Source organism: Archocentrus centrarchus, chromosome 18, assembly GCF_007364275.1.
Source record: "Archocentrus centrarchus isolate MPI-CPG fArcCen1 chromosome 18, fArcCen1, whole genome shotgun sequence".
Classification (NCBI taxonomy): Eukaryota; Metazoa; Chordata; class Actinopteri; order Cichliformes; family Cichlidae; genus Archocentrus; species Archocentrus centrarchus.
Window position 1 is genome coordinate 17,472,735 of NC_044363.1, and position 21,948 is coordinate 17,494,682.

At 42.1% G+C, this 21,948-nt stretch overlaps 1 protein-coding gene across 1 annotated transcript; it reads right to left on the bottom strand.

Annotated features, from left to right (window-relative positions):
* Positions 1–137: 137 nt before the first annotated feature.
* LOC115797051 (low affinity immunoglobulin gamma Fc region receptor II-like) lies at positions 138–20,581 on the bottom strand. The gene is made up of 10 exons (XM_030753530.1): positions 20,506–20,581; positions 19,082–19,375; positions 4,010–4,280; positions 3,382–3,614; positions 3,070–3,171; positions 2,855–2,923; positions 2,609–2,659; positions 2,441–2,506; positions 2,267–2,329; positions 138–190 (listed from the first exon to the last, which is right to left on the bottom strand). The coding sequence occupies exons 1-10, from the start codon at positions 20,579–20,581 to the stop codon at positions 159–161; spliced, it is 1,257 nt and encodes a 418-aa protein (XP_030609390.1). The 3' UTR covers positions 138–158.
* Between the last annotated feature and the right edge of the window lie 1,367 nt (positions 20,582–21,948).

Here is a 21,948-nt window from a genome sequence, read left to right on the forward strand (position 1 = left end):
GCAATAACAAAGTCATAAAATATTATTTATTACAAACACTAATCCTTGTTTAATGTTTTCTCTCTATGGTCAAAACTCACACTGACACTCAATCACCATCTTTCTTCATGGTTTGTGAAACTTCTTCCATATTGTCTCCTCAAAAGAAGATGCTGTCATTAGACATTTCTCCTGTGTTGCTGATAATGACCTGAAACACATAAAAATAATATACAGCTTATATATATATATATATATATATATATATATATATATATATATATATATATATGTACATTGCAGACATTGAGGACAGCTACAAGTAACTTGAAATCCCACAGGCAAATGTCAAGCATGAAGAGGCCTCTAGGAAAGCTGCAACCTCCAAGTACCTGCAGAGAGTAAGGCAAGTACTGAAGAGTCAGCTGAATGGGAAGAACAAGATCCGGGCAGTCAACACCTATGCCCTGCCAGTTGTCAGATACCCTGCTGGGATAATAAGCTGGCCAAAGGAGGAAATAGAAGCCACTGATGTCAAGACAAGAAAACTCCTTACCATCCATGGAGGGTTTCACCCCAAATCCAGAACCCTGATACTGTACGCTAAGTGGAAGGAAGGTGGCTGAGGACTAGTGAGTGTCAAAATCACTGTCCTAAATGAAACAACGAAGATCCATGAATACAGCAGGAAGATGGCCGCAAAGTATCATGTGCTTAGTGAGTACCTCAGGCAGCAGAAACCTGAGAAAGAAGAGGAGGAAGAACAGGAACCATCATGGAAGGACAGGCCTCTGCACAGCATGTACCACCAGATGAAATGGCTGACATAGAGAAATCCTACCAATGGCTGGACAAGGCTGGACTGACAGACAGCACAGAGGCACTAATCATGGCAGCACAAGAGCAAGCGCTAAGCACAAGATCAATAGAGGCTGGGGTCTACCACACCAGGCAAGACCCCAGGTGCAGGCTGTGCAGAGATGCCCCTGAGACAATCCAGCACATACAGCAGGGTGCAAGATGCTAGCAGGCAGGGCATACATGGAACACCATAACCAAGTGGCCGGGAACATCTGTGCCGAGTATGACCTGGAAGTCCCGAGGTCAAAATGGGACACGCCCCCAAGGGTGGTTGAGAACAACAGAGCTAAGATCCTGTGGGATTTCCAGATACAGACAGACAAACTTGTGACGGCTAACCAACCAGACATCATAATGGTGGACAAACAAAGGAAGAAGGTTGTAGTGATAGACGTTGCAATACCAAGTGATGGGAACATCAAGAAGAAGGAACACGAGAAGCTTGACAAATACCAAGGGGTCAGAGAGGAGCTGGAAAGGATGTGGAAGATGAAGGTAACAGTGGTCCCCATGGTAATCGGAACACTCGGGGCAGTGACCCCCAACCTGGGAGAGTGGCTCCAGCAGATTCCTGGATCGACATCTGAGATCTCTACCCAGAAGAACACAATCCTAGGAACAGCTAAAATACTGTGCAGGACCCTCAAGCTCCCAGGCCTAAGAATTTCCACAAGGTTTAAGAGTGTGTTTATGGGAATTTTTTGCAGGACAGTTCAGACACAGATGTTGGACGAGAAGCCCTTGCCCACAGTCTCTGCTATAATTCAACCCAAAGGTGCTCTATCAGGTCAGGACTCTGTGCAGACCAGTCATGTTTCCACACCAAACTTGATCATCTAGGTCCTTCCATTGTGCACTGCTGCACAGCCATGTTGGAACAGGAGGGATTAAGAAGCATTAAGAGTTCCTTTAACTGGAACTAACAAGGTGAGCTCAGCTCCTGAAAAATAACAGGACACCATAATCCCCCATCCACCAAACTTTACACTTGGCACAATGCAATCAGACAAGTACTGTTTTCCTGGCAACCAACAAACCCAGACTCATTCGTCAGATTACCAGATGGAGAAGCTGGAGTGATTCGTCACTCCAGAGAACACGTCTCAACTGCTCTAGCGTCCAGTGGCAGTGGGCTTTACACCACTGCAGCGGACGCTTTGCATTGTGCTTTGTTAGGTAAGGCTTGGATACAGCTGCTCAGGCATGGAAATCTATTTGGCATTATAGTGCACACTCAGTTCTTTGCTTTAACAAAATTAGCACATTAAATCCACAACACTGAAAAGCTATAAAATCAACTCTAAGGCTAAAACAGGTCTGCAGGACATAAAAAAATATAATTAATATTTTGATTATGTTGAATTATTATTGAAATATTATTAATATTATTAATAATATGTAAACAGAAGATGATACAGCTGAATACCTGTGGCTGATTTCGGATTCACATTTTTGTAGTCTGAGCTCTCCTCTGGGTCATCATGTTGCCCTGTTAAGGTGATCAAATGAAACCATTTAAAAACAAACGCCCTCTGTCACATTTAGTGATCACAATTATGAACTATTTTTAGCTTTAATATGTCTTGTTTTGTTCACTCACTTGGCTTGTTAATAACTTTGAGATGAATCACAGATGAGACATTGGCGTAATCACCTTCTCTTTGATCTGAAATAATGTTATTGTTGATTTTAATGATAATCAGTTGTTTTACAATCACACATTTTCCAGAGCTATATATTAATTAAATAATTAAAGTGCATACTGTACCATTTTCAGTGTTTTCAGAGCCTCTGATCGTCTCATAGACAGAACGATCACCTGCAGGTCAGAGAAAATCAGTCACCTCATGTCTGTGATACTAATTTAAACATAAGTATTCTTGCCAGTCACATTTATATTAAATTTTATTGTTTTAACTTTATTTAATTTAACAGTGTTAAAGCTGCAGCAGATGTAATAAGTACAGTCTTGATGCAAACCATCAAAATATTTTAAACTAGATGAAAGACTAACCATGAAGAAGAGAGGAGTACACCTGCTGTTGAGTTTCATGCTGACTGACCCTCTGATCCTCAGCCGAACCTTTATGAAACATTTGAAATAAGACATATGCTTTTACATGGTTATCAATTATACATTACTGGGAAGCGTTTTAAGACCACATGTTGCATCTGTGTATTTCAATATTTAAAGAGTAAAATATCTCATATCTGAAAAAAAAGTCTCACCTTTGCACTTTTTGTACAAGAGGAGGAAAATAAAAATGATTCCAGAAATGAGCCCAACGATCACCAGAATAAGAAATGAAAGGCTTTGAAGACTGGACACAGCTATTGGAAATAAGAAACATTAACTTTTAATAAACTGAAGTGAATTTGGAAGCTGTTTCATTCACATATAACTACATTATTGATGACAAACCATGAAGCCCTCTTTTATGGTCATATTATTGTGCAATAGAGAAGGTACCCACTGCAAACACTTTTGAACAAGCTGTTTACAATAAGCCTTGTAAAGTAAAAGTTTTTAATCCTGCTCACCTTTAACTAACATCCAGCTCTGTGGTGACTCTCTTCCTGAGTATTCACACTTGTAGAAACCTTCATCAGACTTTGACACTGCAGAGATGTTCAGCTCCTCTCGGGTATCATTTTGAATAAGTTTGTCATTGTGGTAGAAAAACACATTGGAAAATATTTTTTGTGTCCTCAAACTGCAGCTCAGACTAACAGAAGCTCCTTCAGTCACAGGATGAACAGGACTCACCAGGATAGGAGCATCAGGATCATCTGTGAAACACAGTTTATGAATTGGCTCTGCTCTGAGCTCTCACAGCAACTTTATGAATGAGGAAATGAAACTGAGTGTCAGTCAACTGGAATAGGCTCCTGGGCTTGTTTATTAATTTAGACTAAATTAGAATAATGCATTAAAATCTTATTGGACTACAATTTTTAAACAGTAATCTTAATAAATAAAGGTCTGATAATGCAGATATTGAATCTATTACAATACATATATAGTAATATATTGTAAATTGAGCACTAATTTATGGGCAGTCAGAGTGCATATTGTGCTGCTAGGGCCTAAATCTTCTGAACAAATGATGAAATTATTTTGATCTGCTTTATCAAATTCAGTGATGTACACCAGGTTATTGGGACAATCAGTAACATACCCTGTAAAGTGATGTTGACCGCTTTGCTGAACTCTCCTGATCCAAACTCACACCAGTACACTGCAGTATCTGACTGTGATGTATTGATGTTGCATGCAGAGCCAGTCATTGGCCAACAGTCAGAGTTCAGTCGGCCGTCCTCAGCGAGCTTCCTCACTCTCCACTCAGCAGAGTTTCCCTCACAGGTCAGTGAGACAGAGTCAGAGGTGAAGTGTTGCACTCTGTCAGGACTCACTGTGAGAGACGCTGCTGAATGAACATCTGGAAACATGCAGGGAGGAGACAAAAGTCAGAAATTTTAAATATTCCTTTATTTTATTATTATTTATTTATTTATTGTATTTTCTGTAAACAAGTTAACAAGATGCACTGTTTAACTATCTAAGAAATTTAGATGCATCTCTCAGGTCCTGTGTCAGGTGTTTGCTGGATTTCATCCTATAACTTAAAGTTACAGTGTGTCAGATCTTCACTGATAGATGTCAGTAGATGGCAGATAGTGCATAATCCTAGCTATGGTGACTGCTATGGAACAAAAATGTTTTAATTAGCCAAGAGAGATCAAAAACATTAAATTGAGACTGTATCTCCTAATGGGTGCGGCCGGCGTGTTTCCTCTACTCTTTAAACCGGATCCCAATCTTCTCTACAGTTTTTCACTATCTCTGGAAGGCTGTCAGTTCACTGTTTACCTCAGCTGTCAATGCTGCATGAGAAGTGTCCACCTATATTTACTCTTACGCAGATGTTTTTGAAGCTGTTTTTGCTGCTATTAGAGAAACTGTCTGTGAACAAGATGCAAAACCTTTTGGACTCTGACACAAAATGCAATTAGACATAAGGGAGATGTCCTTCCTACCCACTATATACAAATATGGTGGGGAAACATGGCACCTTCCACAAACTGATGCCTGCTTCTATGTATTTATGATAATGCCTTACTTTGTTGAAAGACGTAATTAAACACTAGTCAGTGTGTATTTAAACTCCAAAGCCAACAGTTAAATCAGGAAACAGCTGGGTCTACCCTGGAATATTTTCAGTGTTGGCCTGGTTGGGAGGAATGCACTGCAGCTGCCACTGAAGGCAATCCTCCTGGGGTACAGACAGGAGAAGGCGAGGCAAGGCCTCGAGCTGAAGGACTCATCGGATCCATCTGTATAGGAACACCAAGGCACCAATTCGACCAGGTGTGTTGAAGCAGAGACACATCTAAAACCTGCAGGACAGGGGCTCTCGAGGCCTGGAGTTGAAGAGCCCTGAGCTAAGATGAGTAGGCATGTGGCATGACATACATGAGTGAGGCCCAGAAAGGGATAGGCAGAAAGACCAGGGGACCAAAACACCTGCTACTAGTAGATACAGCAGTGATTTGAGACTGTAAGACCCGACTGACCAACCTGTGCAGCACCTGGATTGACTACAAGAAAGCCTATGATTCGATGCCGCACACATGGATCCTGGAATGCCTAGAATTGTATAAGGTCAATGGGACCTTAAGAACCTTCATCAAGAACTCAATGGGGATGTGGAGAACAACACTAGAGGCCAACTCCAAGCCCATCGCACAAGTCAACATTAGGGTTTAATATTTTTCCCGAAAATGACATGAATCAAATCCCGGGAAAAGACGAGCCATTTCCCGGGAATCCCGGGAAAACGTTTTTTTTTTTTTTTTTTTTTTTATTTTAATTAGGCCTTCTGTAGCCTGTGTCAGGCTTAACCTATTTTGATATTGTAGAGGTAGCTTTCCAGCTATGTCCTGTTATGCCCAGTAGGGGGCAACGTTGGCTTGATTAATGCAATAAAACCTACGTCTCGGCATTTGAGTGCTCGAGCTATGCGGTGTTGTATCGTTCCTTAACACTCCCTTAACAAATATAATTTGAATATTCCTGCATTGTACGTGGAATTATACCAAGATATTTTACAATTGCTGGTGAAAAATAATACGGTTCATCTCCACACAGCATTGATAAAGGCTCAGCCACTTGCACTGTCCACAATGCACACTGTTCCACCAGTGGAACGCTGTAATAGTCATTGAAAAGTTAACTACCATACTACACTATAACATGACATAACACAGGGCCTTGAGTAATGCACTACGACTTGGTCATTGCCATTCTGGCAACAGCAAATTTAAGGGTTAAGGGTTAAAGTAGGTTCGTTGTGAATCATCTTTTAAAAAACTGGCCAATCCTTATAGCCTAAAAAATATACATTTTACTCAACTCCATTTTAAAAGCGAAATATGTTAAAGTAATCTATTTCATGATACTTTCTTCACACATTGGGCCCACATCCTAATTCATGATTGTTAGTAAGTGGCTGCAAACGAGGAAAAGAAACACTCGAAGTTAAACAGATATTTCTTTATTGGTCAGGGCAGGCATATTTTATAGGCTATATAATGCAATATAACAATATAAAATAATATAAAATTATATAATACAAAATACCTTAGGCTAAACACATTGCCTACGATTTCAACAAATTAAAGAGGAAAAAAATACAACTGTGTAATACCTCTATTAAAACGCTTGAGATGAAGGCTGAAGCCAGCCTTAAACGGAGGCTGAAAATGCCTGAAATGAAGAGAAATGCTTTTCGCATTAAGCAAACCCTTCCGAAGCTTTCTTTTCTTTTCTTTCACGCGTCTTTTTTCCCAGTTTCCCGTCTTAACGTTTCCCGGGAAACGGGAAATGGTTCTGATTGCATTTCCCGGGAATCCCAGGTCCCGGGATTAAACCCTAGTCAACATTAAGTGTGAGATTTACCAAGGAGATGCTCTGTCCCCGCTGCTGTTCTGCATTGGCGCGAATCCCCACAGCCAGATCATCAACAAGACTGGCTACAGATACCGACTACGGAATGGAGCAAACATCAGCCACCTCCTCTACATGGATGACATCAAGCTGTATGCTAAAAATGAACGAGATATTGATTCACTGATCCACACCACCAGGATCTACAGCAGTGATATCGGAATGTCATTCGGACTGGAGAAATGCAGTTGGATGGTAACTAAGAGAGGAAAAGTAGTCAGAACTGAGGGGATTACACTACCAAAAGGCAACATTGCAGACATTGAGGACAGTTACAAGTACTCTGGAATCCCACAGGCAAATGGGAACCATGAAGAGGCCTCTAGGAAAGCTGCAACCTCCAAGTACCTGCAGAGAGTAAGGCAAATCCTGAAGAGTCAGCTGAATGGGAAGATCCAGGCAATCAACACCTATGCCCTGCCAGTTGTCAGATACCCTGCTGGGATAATAAGATGGCCAAAGGAAGAAATAGAAGTCACTGATGTTAAGACAAGAAAGCTCCTCACCATGCATGGAGGGTTTCACCCCAAATCCAGAACCCTGAGACTGTACGCTAAGTGGAAGGGAGGTGGCTGAGGACTAGCGGGTGTCAGAACCACTATCCTAGATGAAACATCATGAATACATCAGGAAGATGGCCACAAAGGATCATGTGCTTAGTGAGTACCTCAGGCAGCAGAACCCCAAGAAAGAAGAGGAGGAAGATGAACAGGAACCATCATGGAAGGACAGGCCTCTGCACGGCATGTACCACCAGCACATAGAAGAAGTGGCTGACATAGAGAAATCCTACCAATGGCTGGACAAGGCTGGACTGACAGACAGCACAGAGGCACTAATCATGGTAGTACAAGAACAAGCTCTAAGCACAAGATCGATAGAGGCTGGGGTCTAACACACCAGGCAAGACCCCAGGTGCAGGCTGTGCAGAGATGCCCTTGAGACAATCCAGCAGGTAACAGCAGGGTGCAAGATGCTAGCAGGCAGAGCATGCATGGAACGCCATAACCAAGTGGCTGGAATAGTATACAGGAACATGTGTGCCGAGTATGACCTGGAAGTCCCGAGGTCAAAATGGGACAAGCCGTCCACTTTGCATCAGGGATCAGGGAGGGCGCTATGCTGTAGTTACGCGAGACTTTGTGAATCTCGGCAGTATCATCTATGGCGTCGTGACTCTATCTACAAACGTCTGAGTGATTAGCTTTTTTCCCACCAATTTATAACTAGACAGGCTTAAAACTAAGAAATATAGGTAGTTTCTTAGCTTAACTTAAATCATTTTCAGTAATCTGGAGGACGGTGAAGAGGATCTGGACAGTTTGCTGCATTATATCGACTGTGTTTTGAGCGAGTTGTTTTGGGGAAAACTGACAAGACACCGACTCCATCCACCAGCAAGGCAACTCCGTCCACAAAAAGAAGCTGCCCTGAAGATTCCCCAGAGGCGATATCGCCACCTACCACCAATATTGTGGGCATTTTGAAGTCCATAAACAAGAAGCTGTCAAGCTTTGATGCCCGCTTGGCCCTGGTTGAAATCCTTCACAAGGAGTTTCAGGCCCTGCGGGAGTCAGTCGAGTTCAGCCAGCAGCAGGTGGAAACACTCGCTGCGGAAAATGCTGTCCTCAGAGAGTCGGTGAATTCCCTCACCGAGGAAATGACCCGGCTCTCAGAAGAAAATAAGAAAATTAAAGAATTGGTTATTGAGCTTCAGGGCCGCAGCATGAGAGAAAATCTTGTTTTTTCAGGTATCTTGGAGAAGGCAGAGAGTTTATCCAAACTCACCTGATGCTCCCGGAGGACACCGTGAAGACCATCGCATTCCATAGAGTCCACCGCCTGGGAGGAAAGCGACCCGGAGCATGCAGACCCAGACTGATCGTGGCCAAATTTGAACACACCAAGAAAAAAGAGCTGGTGAAGAGCCGCGGCCGGGAGCTGAGAGGGACAGACTTAAGCGTTAACGATCAGTTTACAAAGGAGATACTGGAGTGATGCAAGGTTCTGTTCCCCATCCAGAAAAAATTCATGCAGTGAGGCTCCCGGGCTGTGATCACAGGTGACAAATTGTATGTAAATGGACAGCTTTACCACAAAAAACACCACGCCATGGCTCTACTGATCATTCAAGTGATCTGTGTCCACATTAATGCTTTTTTCTGAGGTTTTCTTTTCTTTCTAATTTCTCTGCAGTTTTCAAAATGTATATTCAATTGTCTAAATAGGATCATTAATGCCGATTAATCAGCATAGTGCCGTGATCGTTTGTTTGTTTGTTTTGTTTTCCCCTCTTCTTATTTCGGTCTTATGTCACTTTTTTCACGTCTTTTTTCTTTCTGCACTCAGCAACATGTTTATGTCACTTGCAATGCTACAATTTACTACACTAACACACAGCGCAGATGCACACACAAACATACAGAGCATATACACACACACACCAGCATACAGTGCATACACACACACACCAACATACAGCACATACACACAAACACACACACATCTTTAGTGAGAACACAACAGTCCATCAGTTAGTTTAAACATGAGCACACTCACAGATTTGTTTCATGAAATGTACACGGGGCTGGTTCGAGGGAAAAGAGACTAAAAATTTTTAATCAGTTAAAAGACTTAAAAGCAGATTTTGTTATTCTACAGGAGACACATGTCCAAAACATCTGAACACACACTCTCCTCTCCACAGTTCCCTCACATGTACTCAGCCTGCTATAACTCCAGACAAAGAGGTGTAGCTATATTAACAGGAAGATAAACTTTAACATTAGCAACACTACAATAGACCCTGAAGGTAGATTTATAATACTTAATTTATCTATTCACAATACAGATTTATGTATCGCTACCATATCCACGGGTTACAATATACAGCCTACACAAAGCTTAAACAATGCGTGCCTTCCACATGTAAACACGTAGCAGTTAGCAAGATGACAGCTGCGTGTCTCCCCGATCACAGCCTTCAGCCAGTTCAGTGTTTCTGTTTCAGTGATCTGAACACTCTGATATCCAGATAAGTGATATACCTTCCACAGAATAGCTGCTGCATCACTACATGATTTCCCTAATCCGCGATACAGGAACAGCTGACTGTCTCCACCACTCCACATTCCTATAGTATGACCCATGCTAAGTGCTTAGCTTGGCCGATGCTCTGGCTCGGCTCTACATCTGCTTTAAGGAAAACAACGTCGCCTTGTTTGTTCAGCATTACTTTATTGATTTTATTGCTTTGAAGGTAATCTGGTGCTCTTATAATTACGTGATTCCCCGTCATCAACACCTTCGGAAAAAACAAGGCAATTTATAATGTCGATGTAGCTGACTTCAGGCCATAATTTCATGTCATTTACACAAGTGACGGGTGAGGCATTGTTATCTCGCTGCTTTTTAAAACATCCTTGCAATGTATCCACCTCCGATGTGATACCATTTAGGCCAGGTAAAAGAAACTGCAGTGTCAAAATGTTTAAATGAACAGCAAGTGTGTAAGCCCGCAACTGTAAACAACAGCGCAAACGGAAGTAAAATACCAGCTTCTGCTATGAATTATGGGTAATGGTGCGAAGTCAGGAATACTGTGGGTATGGACCAAATGTTGATGACCCCTCCTTCTTTCATGCTTTCTTCTCTTCACTCTCTGATCATTCTGACACCACACTTGCAATAGGAGGAGACTTCAACCTGGTACTTAATGCAGATATTGACAGGCTCAGTACAGCAGTGAGTCAAAGGAACTGGCAGTCTGCAGACATTCTTAAACAGTACATGAAGGATTTTGGTCTTTGTGATGCTTGGCGCTCACATCACCCCACTCTGAGAGATTTTACTTTTTTCTCTCCAGTACATCACTCTCACTCCCGCTTAGATTACTTTTTACTTAACAGCTCCATGATGATGGATATCACAGACACTCCGATTCATCCTATCACTATCAGTGATCATGCAACGGTGACTATGTCTCTGACACAGAAAAGAGTCACACCACCAATCAGGAACTGGAGACTTAATACATTATTACTTAAAGAACAAGAATTCATTAATTATTTCAAAAAGGAGTGGGCAACATATTTAGAACATAACGATCTGCCAGGAATATCACCATGTGTTCTTTGGGAAGCAGGAAAGGCAGTAATGCGGGGCAAAATAATATCTTATTGCTCGTATAAGAAAAATAAAGAAAAAACACTTGTGCTAGAACAGAAAATTAAATCTTTAGAAACTGCCTATGCTTCTTCACCACAAGAACATATAATTAATAACCTGAGGAAACTGAATAATTGATAAAAGGACACAATTTATGTTGCAGAGGCTGCGTTTAGAAAACTTTGAGCATGGAAATAATCTGGAAAGTTCCTGGCCAACCAGATAAAACTAAATAAGGAGAAAACAGCTATTTTTTTCTATTAAAGACTCAACTGGTAACATTACTTATGACCCACAACAAATAAATAACTCTTTTAAAGACTTTTATGAAGCCTTATATTAACCACAGATTAATCCATCTGATACTGAAACTGAAGAATTTCTTAACAATATAAATCTAACAAAACTAAATGACAAACAGGTTGCAGCTCTGGATTCACCTCTTTCAATGTCTGAATTCCAAGAAGCCTTAAAGCAGGGGTGTCCAAACTTCTGGTGCCCACTTCTGGTCTGCGAATTGATGTCGAAAATAACATACAATTTGGCCCTTTAAGTTACTTTTTTGACATTTTGCCTTCCCCTCCAATTAAGAGGGTTAAGCTTGGGAATTGACAAGCTTCTCTTTTGAAGACTGTCACACTGATAGATAAGTTCTCGTCTGTATCTGATTACTCTAACAATTAGAGTAAACCAACAGTTTTGCCTCTGAATTGTAATTTCCATAACACCTCTAGGACTCCACTAAAGTCAGGAAATATTAGATATTTAGGCATAAATTTTTCCGCCACGCTCTCAGACTTGGTACAATTAAATCATACCCCCTTATTAAAAAAAATAGAGGATGACCTCACACGTTGGAATAGTTTACCTATATCACTCATGGGGAGAGTTGCCACCGTAAAAATGATGGTTTTACCAAAAATTAATTATCTATTTTCACTGATCCCAAATAAACCTTCTCTTCCTTGGTTTAAGTCACTAGATTCAAATGTCTCAAAATTTTTATGGAAAAACAAACTGTCAAGAATAAGCTTAAAAACTTTACAAAAGCCAAAACACAGTGGTGGTCTGGAATTTTATTACTATTTCTTAGGCAGTAGATTGCAGTACATTTCAAGGTGGATCAAATCAAATTCATTTGACAACCCATGGCTGGATCTAGAACAGGCACTTTGTGGGAAAATAAAAATCTCGGATCTACCTTTCATTAGCCCCAGTATTAAACAACATAACTGCTATAGAAGCCTTAGTATAAACACCTCTCTGACAGCCTGGTGGGAATTTTTGAAAATAACTAAGTCTTCACTTATCCCCTGTAAATTAACACCCATTTGGTGCAATCCAGATATTTGTCAGAAAAAGAAAATGCTGAATTTTCCGTGATAAGGGTGTAAATTATTTAGAACATATTATCCAAGACGAAACCTTATTACATTCCAAGAACTTATATCAAAATATAGAATTGGCAATGGTAGATTTCTTGAATATCAACAACTTACGTCCATCTTACAGGGAAGATTTAATCTCAGTCAACTGAATTTAGAAATGCCTACATGGGTAACAGAATTTCTTAACCTCTGTACGCCAAAATTGTTGTCAAAATTATATAAATTATTACTAAAAACTGATGATTCAGTTTCCCTCCCAATTGCAAAATGGGAGCATGATCTTTCTGTCAACCTGGATCAAAACTTATGGACAGAAATATGTTTAAATATCTTCAAAATGACTAAAAGTCCCCAAGCACAGCTTATACAATATAAAATTCTCCATAGAATACACTATACTGGACAAAGGATGTTCCAAATGGCCTTACACACTCAAACATATGCACTCACTGTACAAGCAATTCAGAGGAGAATTATCTACATGCTTTATGGTCTTGTATACCTGTTCAGAAGTTCTGGCAGAGGGTATGCAAAGACCGATTCACATGGTTTAGCTGTCATGTCCCAACTTCCCCCAGACTATGCATCTTAGGTGATGTCAGTGAATTAGTTATGGAGTCAAATACATCACACGTAGTTTTTACCGCCTTGTGCATCGCTAAGAAAACTATCCTCATGAATTGGAAGTCAAAAAAAAAAAACTGTATTACTCAATACAAAAATTTCTTAGTAGATCATGTTAGTTTAGAGAGAATGTCTGCTTCATCTAAAAAGCAATTGGAGGAATTTGACTCTCTTTGGTTTCTACTGATCAGCTCCATTACTTAGTGGGGGTGGTTAGCTGTGGGCTCTGCTCCTGGTGTGCTTTGTAGGCGGTTGGGGGAGGACTCCGGGCGCCTTTGCGTCTGGTAGCCTCCTGAGACTGGAGTCCTGTGGTGGCCTTCTGGTGATGTCTGTGTGCTTGTCCTGGTTGATGTGGTGGGGGCTTGGATGGTGCTGCCTTACGGTCCTGGGGTGTGGGCCGGGGAGCTTGGGGTGGTGGGTGCCAGCCCTTGGCCAGTTGGCTGGTCTTCCCTGTGTGGCTCGGGGGCTGGGTCTGGGGCCCGGGCCCTGGGGCCGCACCAGCTCCCGGTGGGTCCCCCCCGGCACCGAGGGGGGGGGTCTCTCTGCTGTCCTGGGCACACCACCAGGTGGGGTGGGTTGCTTTGGCCTGCATCGGGGTGTCTGCACTTTTGGGGTTCTGGGGTGCCTGCATTGTGGGGGGGCGCGGTGTGTGGGGGTGGTTGGAGGGGACAGGGCTCTGTATTTCCAACTCAGGCCAGTTGTCCTGTCGCTTGTTTGTGTTTATTATCGAGTGAATGGGTGTCTAGTGGGAGCGGGCTGCCCTCTGCGGTGGGGGCAGTGGCACCGGTCTCAGGTGCTGTGGTGCTCCGGGATGCTGTCACCACGGCCTCAGCTCACCTTCCCCCTGCACTGTGCTGGGGTGTGGGAAGTCGGGGTGCCTATTGAGCCAGTGAACAGCTGACTCTCTTCATCCAGGTTACCTCATTTCTTCCTGGTCTTATGCCCCCCCTCTCCCCTACTTCCCCCTTCCCATACACACACACACACAAACACACACACACACACACACACATACACACACACACACGCATGCAGAATACACATCACTCACAAATGTAGGGTCTTGGAGAGGCCATGTGAGGACCTTTGGGGCAGGCTTGTTACCCAGAGGTTGATGAGATGGGGCCATGGAAGTGGCCCCATTCAGATCCTCATTACTGTCTGTCCCCAAATTTTCTTTGCACTTTAGACATGGAGGGTTTTGGGGGGGGCAATGTGGGCGAGCACTGACGACCAACAGTTGGTGCTTATGGCACAACTGTCCCCTCAATTTTAACTGCACCCTATACACCTGATTCACTCACAAATATAAAAACATACACTGACAAGGTGGGGAGGGGGAGGGGTGGATGGGTCATCTCGCATCCCAATTTCTTACACCTCGAGCGGTGTGTGGGTCAGGTGGTTTGTCGCGGACCGGGATGGTGGCATCTTGGGGTCACTGTTGGCCCTGGGGGGGGGGGGGGGGGGGGGGGGGGGGGGGGGTCCACTTGGCCCATCTTCGGAGGGTGAGTAGCTATGGATGAATGTCTGTCTTTGTATGTGTATCTGTGCATAAATGTGGATGTGGATGTGCATGCCTGTTTGTATGTATGGCTGGACCTGGGTCTGGGCCTTGTGCCCTGCCTCCCGGCTGCTCCTCGCTGGTTGCCTCCTCGTCTCCTCCCCCCCTGCCCCCCTGGGGTATGGGTGCCTTGGGGTTCCTGGGTGGGGCTGATGTTCTGATGTGGGTGTTGACCTGCTCCCCTGAGGGCTGTGGCGCGGGGCTGTGTTGCTTCTTCGACGTGTGTGGGGGGACTCTGTCAGGCAGTCCTTGGGTTCTCTGGGGCCCTTGCTCCTCGACTGGGGGCAGTTCTGTCTGGGACCTCCCTCTCCCGTCTGCTGGGGTGGGTGTGCGGTTGTCTCTGAAATGAGCGGCCGCAGGTCTTCGTAGGTCTTGGTGGGCTGCTGGTGGCCTGGGTTTCCTGGGGCTTTCTCTGCCCGCCTCTAGGTTATGATGGGTGGAGCTGCGGCATTCTGCCCTCATTGGTAAGTACATCTCATGAAACAGACAGAAACACCCACCCAATCACAACACAACAAAATTGTTGGTTTGTGTAACCATATATTTTGGCTCCAGCAGATTCCTGGAACAACATCCAAGATCTCTGTCCAGGAGAGCGCAATACTGGGAACAGCTAAGATACTGCACAGGACCCTCAAGCTCCCAGGCCTCTGGTAGAGGACCCGAGCTTGGCTATATATATATATATATATATATATATATATATATATTATATATATATATATATATATATATATATATTATATATATATTATATAGTTATATATATATAGTTTTACATTATAGTTTATTTTAGTTAGTTTTCAGAGTGGCTTTACTTGTTTATATTAGTTTTATTTTTGGTTAAATGCTTAGTTTTAGTTTAGTTTTTGTTAGTTTTAGTTGTTCATACTTTGTCAGGTGCAACAGTGACAATTATGTAATAAAAATTTGACAAAGTATACCATTTAAAAAATTGGATTCAACAACCAACTGTTCACAAAATAACAGCATTATGTGCTAAGTATGTGGTCAGTGCAGTCTCCCTCCAGGAGTGCTCTACACCCCAGCACTGTCCCGACAAATGTCGTTTGTTCGCTGACATTTGTGAGTCGTCATATTGATGCTTTGATCATTATTCCTGGTTGTTATTCTCTGACTGATAAATTCAAACACGAAAAGTAGCCAGAAACGCATAAGGTCAAAACAGGTTAATCACAGCATTGCAGGCTGCATGGACCCAACAAGTAGTCACATTTCTCCAGCGGTGCATGCCATTACTTTGCAGACCAATGCAGTGAGTGCAGGCACGCACACAATTGCCCAATGGCACTCCCAGCTTGAACTGCTAGAGCGGAAAAAAAATTATTGTATATCAATCCACAAGTCTTAATAAAATGACAAACATGAAAACAAAGGTCATATAATTTCAGTTAGTTTTAGTTAGTTTTGTAAACTCACAATACAGTTTTAGTTAGTTATCTTTTTTCTTTTTAATTATAGTTTTTATTTAATTCAGTTAACAAACATATTTATTCAATTTCAGTTCTCGTTATTTTGTTTGTTTTCATTAACTATAATAAATCTGTTTGTTACAAAGTTTACTGGCCGAAAGGAACCAGCTTGGTGGTAAGAGATAAGATACGATAAGATAAGATAAAACTTTAATGATCCCACGACGGGGAAATTTGCGCATTACAGCAGCTCAGTACAGAGAAAAAATGAAAAGGATGAGTAAGAACAAATAACTAAACTAAAACTAAAATAGAATAGAATAAAATAAAATAAAATATACACATATACATAAGCACTATATACATAAATATATATATATATATATATATATATATATATATATATATATATATATATATATATATATATATATATATATATATATATATATAAATATATATATCAATGTCAATGCACACATTTACATATACACACACATCAAAAACACTATATACAGATATCAAAATATTACATACATTTGTAGCCGGTAAGGTACATAGCATACACGGTATGCATTATATGGGTGAGTGTAATAAATAAAATGTATCTGGACTGTAAGGATAAAGTGATGGCAGAGGAGGTAAAGTGTTCAAGTGACTCAAGACATCATGATGCGTTATACAGTCTAACTGCTGTTGGGATGAATGACCTGCGAAAGTGCTCCTTCCTGCAGCGAGGATGTTTCAGTCTCTGACTGAAGGAGCTGCTCAGCTCACCCACAGACTCATGCAGAGGGTGATGGGGGTTGTCCATGATGGATGTCAGCTTTGCTAACATCCTCCTCTCACCCACCACCATAACAGACTCTAGAGGACATCCCAACACAGAGCTAGACCTCCGCACCAGTTTGTCGATCCTGCTCCTGTCCCTTTCGGTGCATCCACCCCCCCCCAGCAGGCCACTGCATAGAAAAGGGCAGATGCTACCACTGAGTCATAAAAGGTCTTTAACAGAGTCCTGCAGACACCAAAGGACCTCAGTCTCCTCAGCAGGTGTAGTCGACTCTGGCCCTTCTTATACAGGACGTCTGTGTTTGTACTCCAGTCCAGCTTGTTATTGAGATGAACACCCAGGTACTTGTAGGAGACCACTGTCTCAATGTCCTTTCCCTGGATGTTCACCGGTGCTGTAGGGGGTGGCTTCCTCCTGAAGTCTATAACCATCTCCTTCGTCTTGCTGGCGTTGATTTGCAGTGCGTTGTTCTCACACCAGCCGACAAAGTCACTGATGACCCTCCTGTATTCCTGGTCGTTCCCATCTGATACACATCCGATGATGGCCGTATCATCTGAGAATTTCTGTAGGTGGCAGTGGTCTGAGTTGTACCTGAAATCTGAGGTGTACAGACTGAACAGAAAGGGTGAGAGGACAGTGCCCTGTGGCGCCCCCGTGCTGCAGACTACCACATCAGACACACAGTCATGGCACCTCACATACTGTGGTCTGTTGGTGAGGTAGTTGATGATCCATGCCGTTAGCTGACTGTCCACTCCAGCTCCCTCCATCTTCCCTCTCAACAGTACAGGCTGGATGGTGTTGAAAGCACTGGAGAAGTCAAAGAACATGACCCTCGCAGTGTTCCCCGCCTGCTCTAGGTGAGAGAGGCATCTGTGCAGCAGGTAGATGGCGGCATCGTCCACCCCGATGCCGGGCTGGTAGACGAACTGCAGTGGGTCCAGCGCTGAGCTCACCAGTGGGCGGAGGTGATGCAGGATGAGCCTCTCCATGGTCTTCATCAGGTGAGAAGTCAGGGCCACAGGTCTGTAGTGGTTGGACTCCCTGGGATGTGCGATCTTTGGCACTGGAACTATGCAGGAAGTCTTCCACAGTTCAGGAACCCTCTCCGGATTTAGAGTCAGGTTGAAGATGTGCAGGACCACCTGACAGAGCTGGTCTGCACAGTCCCTGAGCAGTCTGGAGCTAATTCCATCCAGACCCGCTGCCTTCCTGATCTTTGTCTTCCTGAACTGACTTCTCACCTGATCAGGTGTGAGGTGGATGTGAGGCTGGCTCCGCTGTGGGTGAGGGTGAGGAGAGTGCAGGCAATGATGGTATCACGTGGTATGGCTAAACTTGCATGCAATTGGTCAGTGGGTTTCCTTGGATGCTTCACCACTACTGTAAGGACTGTAAAAGCTCTGCTGGTAAACCACAAAAAGCACTCAACAAGATTTTAAGTGGTCATTTCTGTTTTGGGATTAGGCTTGGGTCGGCATGAGACATCATTTCAGTCCAAATCCGGACCGAGGTCTGCCTATTAGTGACCTCTCCTTTAAAACAGAGCGAAGCAGCAAGCAGGGTAGATAAAGAAGGCAGTGGAGAGCAAAATGAAAGGCGTTCATCTCCGCTGAGAGCAAGAAGAATGACATAACTTTCAGCTACCACAAATGTTTTGTTTTTTTGTTTGGGGGGGTGAATGCCTGACACTTGTTTTGTTGTTTGTCACTTCTCCAGTTTCCTCTGTTCTTTAAACACTGGTTCATCTGGTTCATCCCTTGAATCAGGTGCTTTTTTTTAAATCTCTGAATGATTCACAGTTGAATGTGCCTTAACAAACACAATAAACATTCCTCAGAAATGGTTGGTACAAAGACTAGACTGAAAATAAGTGAAAAAGCTGCCAATGAAAGGATCTTCAGAAAGCCTGGAGAACTATTGCTCATGACCACACAGAAGTCTGTGTGTTTAGAAGCAAAGTATATATTTAAAAAAAAACAAATGAAAAAAAAATGGTTACCTCGGGACTTTTGCACAACACTGTCCATATCTTTTTTTTCTTCCATGCTTGTACCACAATTGAAAAGAGAAAACACTTTTGTTTTAAAGAAAAGGACAAGAAAATTAATTTTAGCTTGATGATAGTGAGAAATTTAAAGACAGAATCTTCTCTTAATACAAATTCATTTTCAGTGGACTGCATCTCAGAAAGAAAGCTATTGGTGAATAACAATGATGTCATAACATCAGTTTATTGAAAGGACAGAGAGAAAAACTGACCTGCAGACCAGACAAACTTTGGTTCACTGTGATCAGTGTGATACTCTGGGTCTCCTCTTCCAGCTCTACACACATATCCTGCTGTGTGTGTCTGTCCATCAATGATGTAGGAGTCCTGTGCAGTCCCATCAGGTAGCAGCTCATAACTGTAGGATTTCTCTGATAGATCAGGAACAGCTTTATACCAGTAGAAGCTCCATCCTGCAGACGGATGTTCAACCTCACAGTTCAGAGTTACTGAGGCTCCAGGACTCAGCCATGATGGAGACACAGTGAGGACAGGACGGGTTTCATCTGTTGGAAAGCCATTTTCCCATAATGAAAAAGTAATGTACATATGATTATTCCTAATCTATTTCACTATTACATTTATTTCTATTTATAAATTACTGCTTTCCTGTTTTCTAAATGATGCTTCTGTTGAAGGTACCACCAAGCAATAGATTCAGTGTGGCCCTGGGTTTCTCATTTCTGTCAAATGTAGTAATAATGAATTAAAGAATCCATTTCAAAATCATGTCAAAAAGATGTAAAAGAAATCACACAAAATGCCCAGAATCTATCTTCACACCACTTGGCTCTGTAGATAACTTAAAGAATTTGGATAAATGTCACAAATTTTTGATCCATAATGAGCGACAAACGCAGAGCTATTTGTTGTGTTCCTCCCCTTATTTGCTTATTTCTGAATGCCAACTTCTGCACCAGGCATGCTCACCTATGAAGCCTTTCCATGACTACAGAGTCAGTGCCCAAGATAAAATCTGCTCTATGCATCTCCACACACACACACAAACACAAACAACGACAGGTAATTCACCAATGACTGGCAGCTGCAGCCAACATGTTCTGTCTACAATAATTTTCTTGAAGAAAAAAGGAAGGACACGCACATCCAAAAATTAATTGAAGGCTGGGTGCTGGGCCAAAAAATATAACAAGGAAACAGAGAAAAAAGGGCCTGCACACCGGCAAATAATATTTAATAGGAGACAAACCTTAACAAACGAGTGATATTTTGTGCCATAAATTTCACTTTTCCCAATAATTTTCTTCCTATTGAAATGATTTTACCCCCTCGCCCTCGATTCTCTGCCATCTACTGCTTTGCACTGATGCTCTGTCTTTCTGATGACCTTGACTTCTACTTATAGTGATCCTCAGGGATCAGAATACATGTATCTGTTTTTTCTGTGTATTTATTTCATTGTTGTACTCAAGCGATGGATCAGAAGATCAGCATAGCCCTTCCTACACCAGCTGAAAATTCATTAACAAAGTGTCTGACAAACTATCTACAATGAGCTGCTATCAGTTGCAGCTCTCTGACTAAAATGTAACACGCTTTGTAGATAATTTCATTCCTCCTGTGCTGACCATTGTGACATTTATAAAATGTAGATCACACAAGAAACATGACTTACTTGTTACTAACAGTGTGAAGGCTTCACTCCACTCTGTTGAAGAATATGAGTCATCTCTGCGTCGACTCTTACACATGTAGTCTCCACTGCTGGACTCAGAAACTCTGAATGTCCAATAATAATTGTGTGTCCACTGTGTGGTTTGCCTGTGTACTTTCCATTCATAGTCCCACTCAGTGGGTTCACCTCCTTCCTGCACCTCACATGTCAGAGTGATCGTCTCACCGCTGAATATCTGAGTCCAGTTGTGTTGTTGTTGTTTTACAGCAACTTTATTGGAAACTGTTTACAGATGTTAACAGTTGAGATACAAACAGAAACATGAAATCAACAGAGAAAACTTAACATTGTATGTTTGCTAATCATGAGTGAATGTTTCAAACTAAATTACTGAACTCACAGGTTATTTTAATGATGACTTCATCACTTTTATCAGTGTAGTAAACTGTGTCTCCTCTTCCTCCTCTGCATCTGTAGATTCCTCCTTGAGATACTCTGATAACTCTGTTTGGTTGATCATCTCTTCTGATTTGAACTGCAGTGGTTCTTTGGGTGCGTCTGAACCACTCATATTTCCACTCAGCAGATCTCCCCACAGAGCAGGTCAGTGTCACACTGCCCCCCACTGGTATGATTGTTGTTCCTGCTGTCAGTGTGGCCCTGGGTTTATCTGCAGTTATGAAAAAGAAGGAAAAACAACACAGGGATATTGACACAGTAACTCAGGTTGTAGATCTGTAAATAAACCCAATGTAACTGTTTGTCCATTCGCTGACCTGAAGAAGTCACACTGAATGTAAACTAATACAGTTAGAGGGCTCTGTCTGGTTTTTGGTTTAGATAACACAAACATCAGTCACCTTAAATGTAATGGTTTTGAGCATCAGAAAAAGTTTGCATGAAATTAATTAAATGAACTCTGTGTTTCATAATTCTGATGATTATTTGTACAGGTATCATACATTTATACTATTGCTCACTGAGGACTTACCTGATACAGTTACAGAGACAGTGTTACTGTTCTTTGTATCATTTGAGCTCTTCCTGCGACCAGAACACTGATATTCACCACTGTCACGTCTAGATGTAATTTGAAATCTGTAGTCTTTGTATGTGTTGTAGGGGACAAATTCTTGACCACCCTTGTTGAGTTTGTAATACCAGTCAGTGTCTGCTCCTTCATTCATGTCACACATGAAGGTAACAAACTCTCCAATGAAAAAACTGGACCAGTTGGGTTCAATAGTTAACACAGCATCTAGAATCCAACACAACCACAGCATTAACAATCTAACACACTTTAGTTAAGATTCAAAAGCAATCTCTATAGATATGTTCCTAAAATAATGAATAATAATACATTTAATAAATGGTTAATAATGAGGATGCAGTAGTTTGAGATGAATCTTTATTAATAAAAAGAAAGAAATGAAAAAGTGAAAG

Excerpts from the sequence above, each read along its gene's own strand:
- LOC115797051 (XM_030753530.1), bottom strand. The coding sequence starts at position 20,581 with ATGTGTAAGAGTCGACGCAGAGATGACTCATATTCTTCAACAGAGTGG. Across the intron at positions 2,924-3,069 it reads CTTGTACAAAAAGTGCAAAG|GTTCGGCTGAGGATCAGAGG; the intron begins GTGAGACTTTTT and ends TGTTTCATAAAG. Across the intron at positions 2,660-2,854 it reads GTACTCCTCTCTTCTTCATG|GTGATCGTTCTGTCTATGAG; the intron begins GTTAGTCTTTCA and ends TCTGACCTGCAG.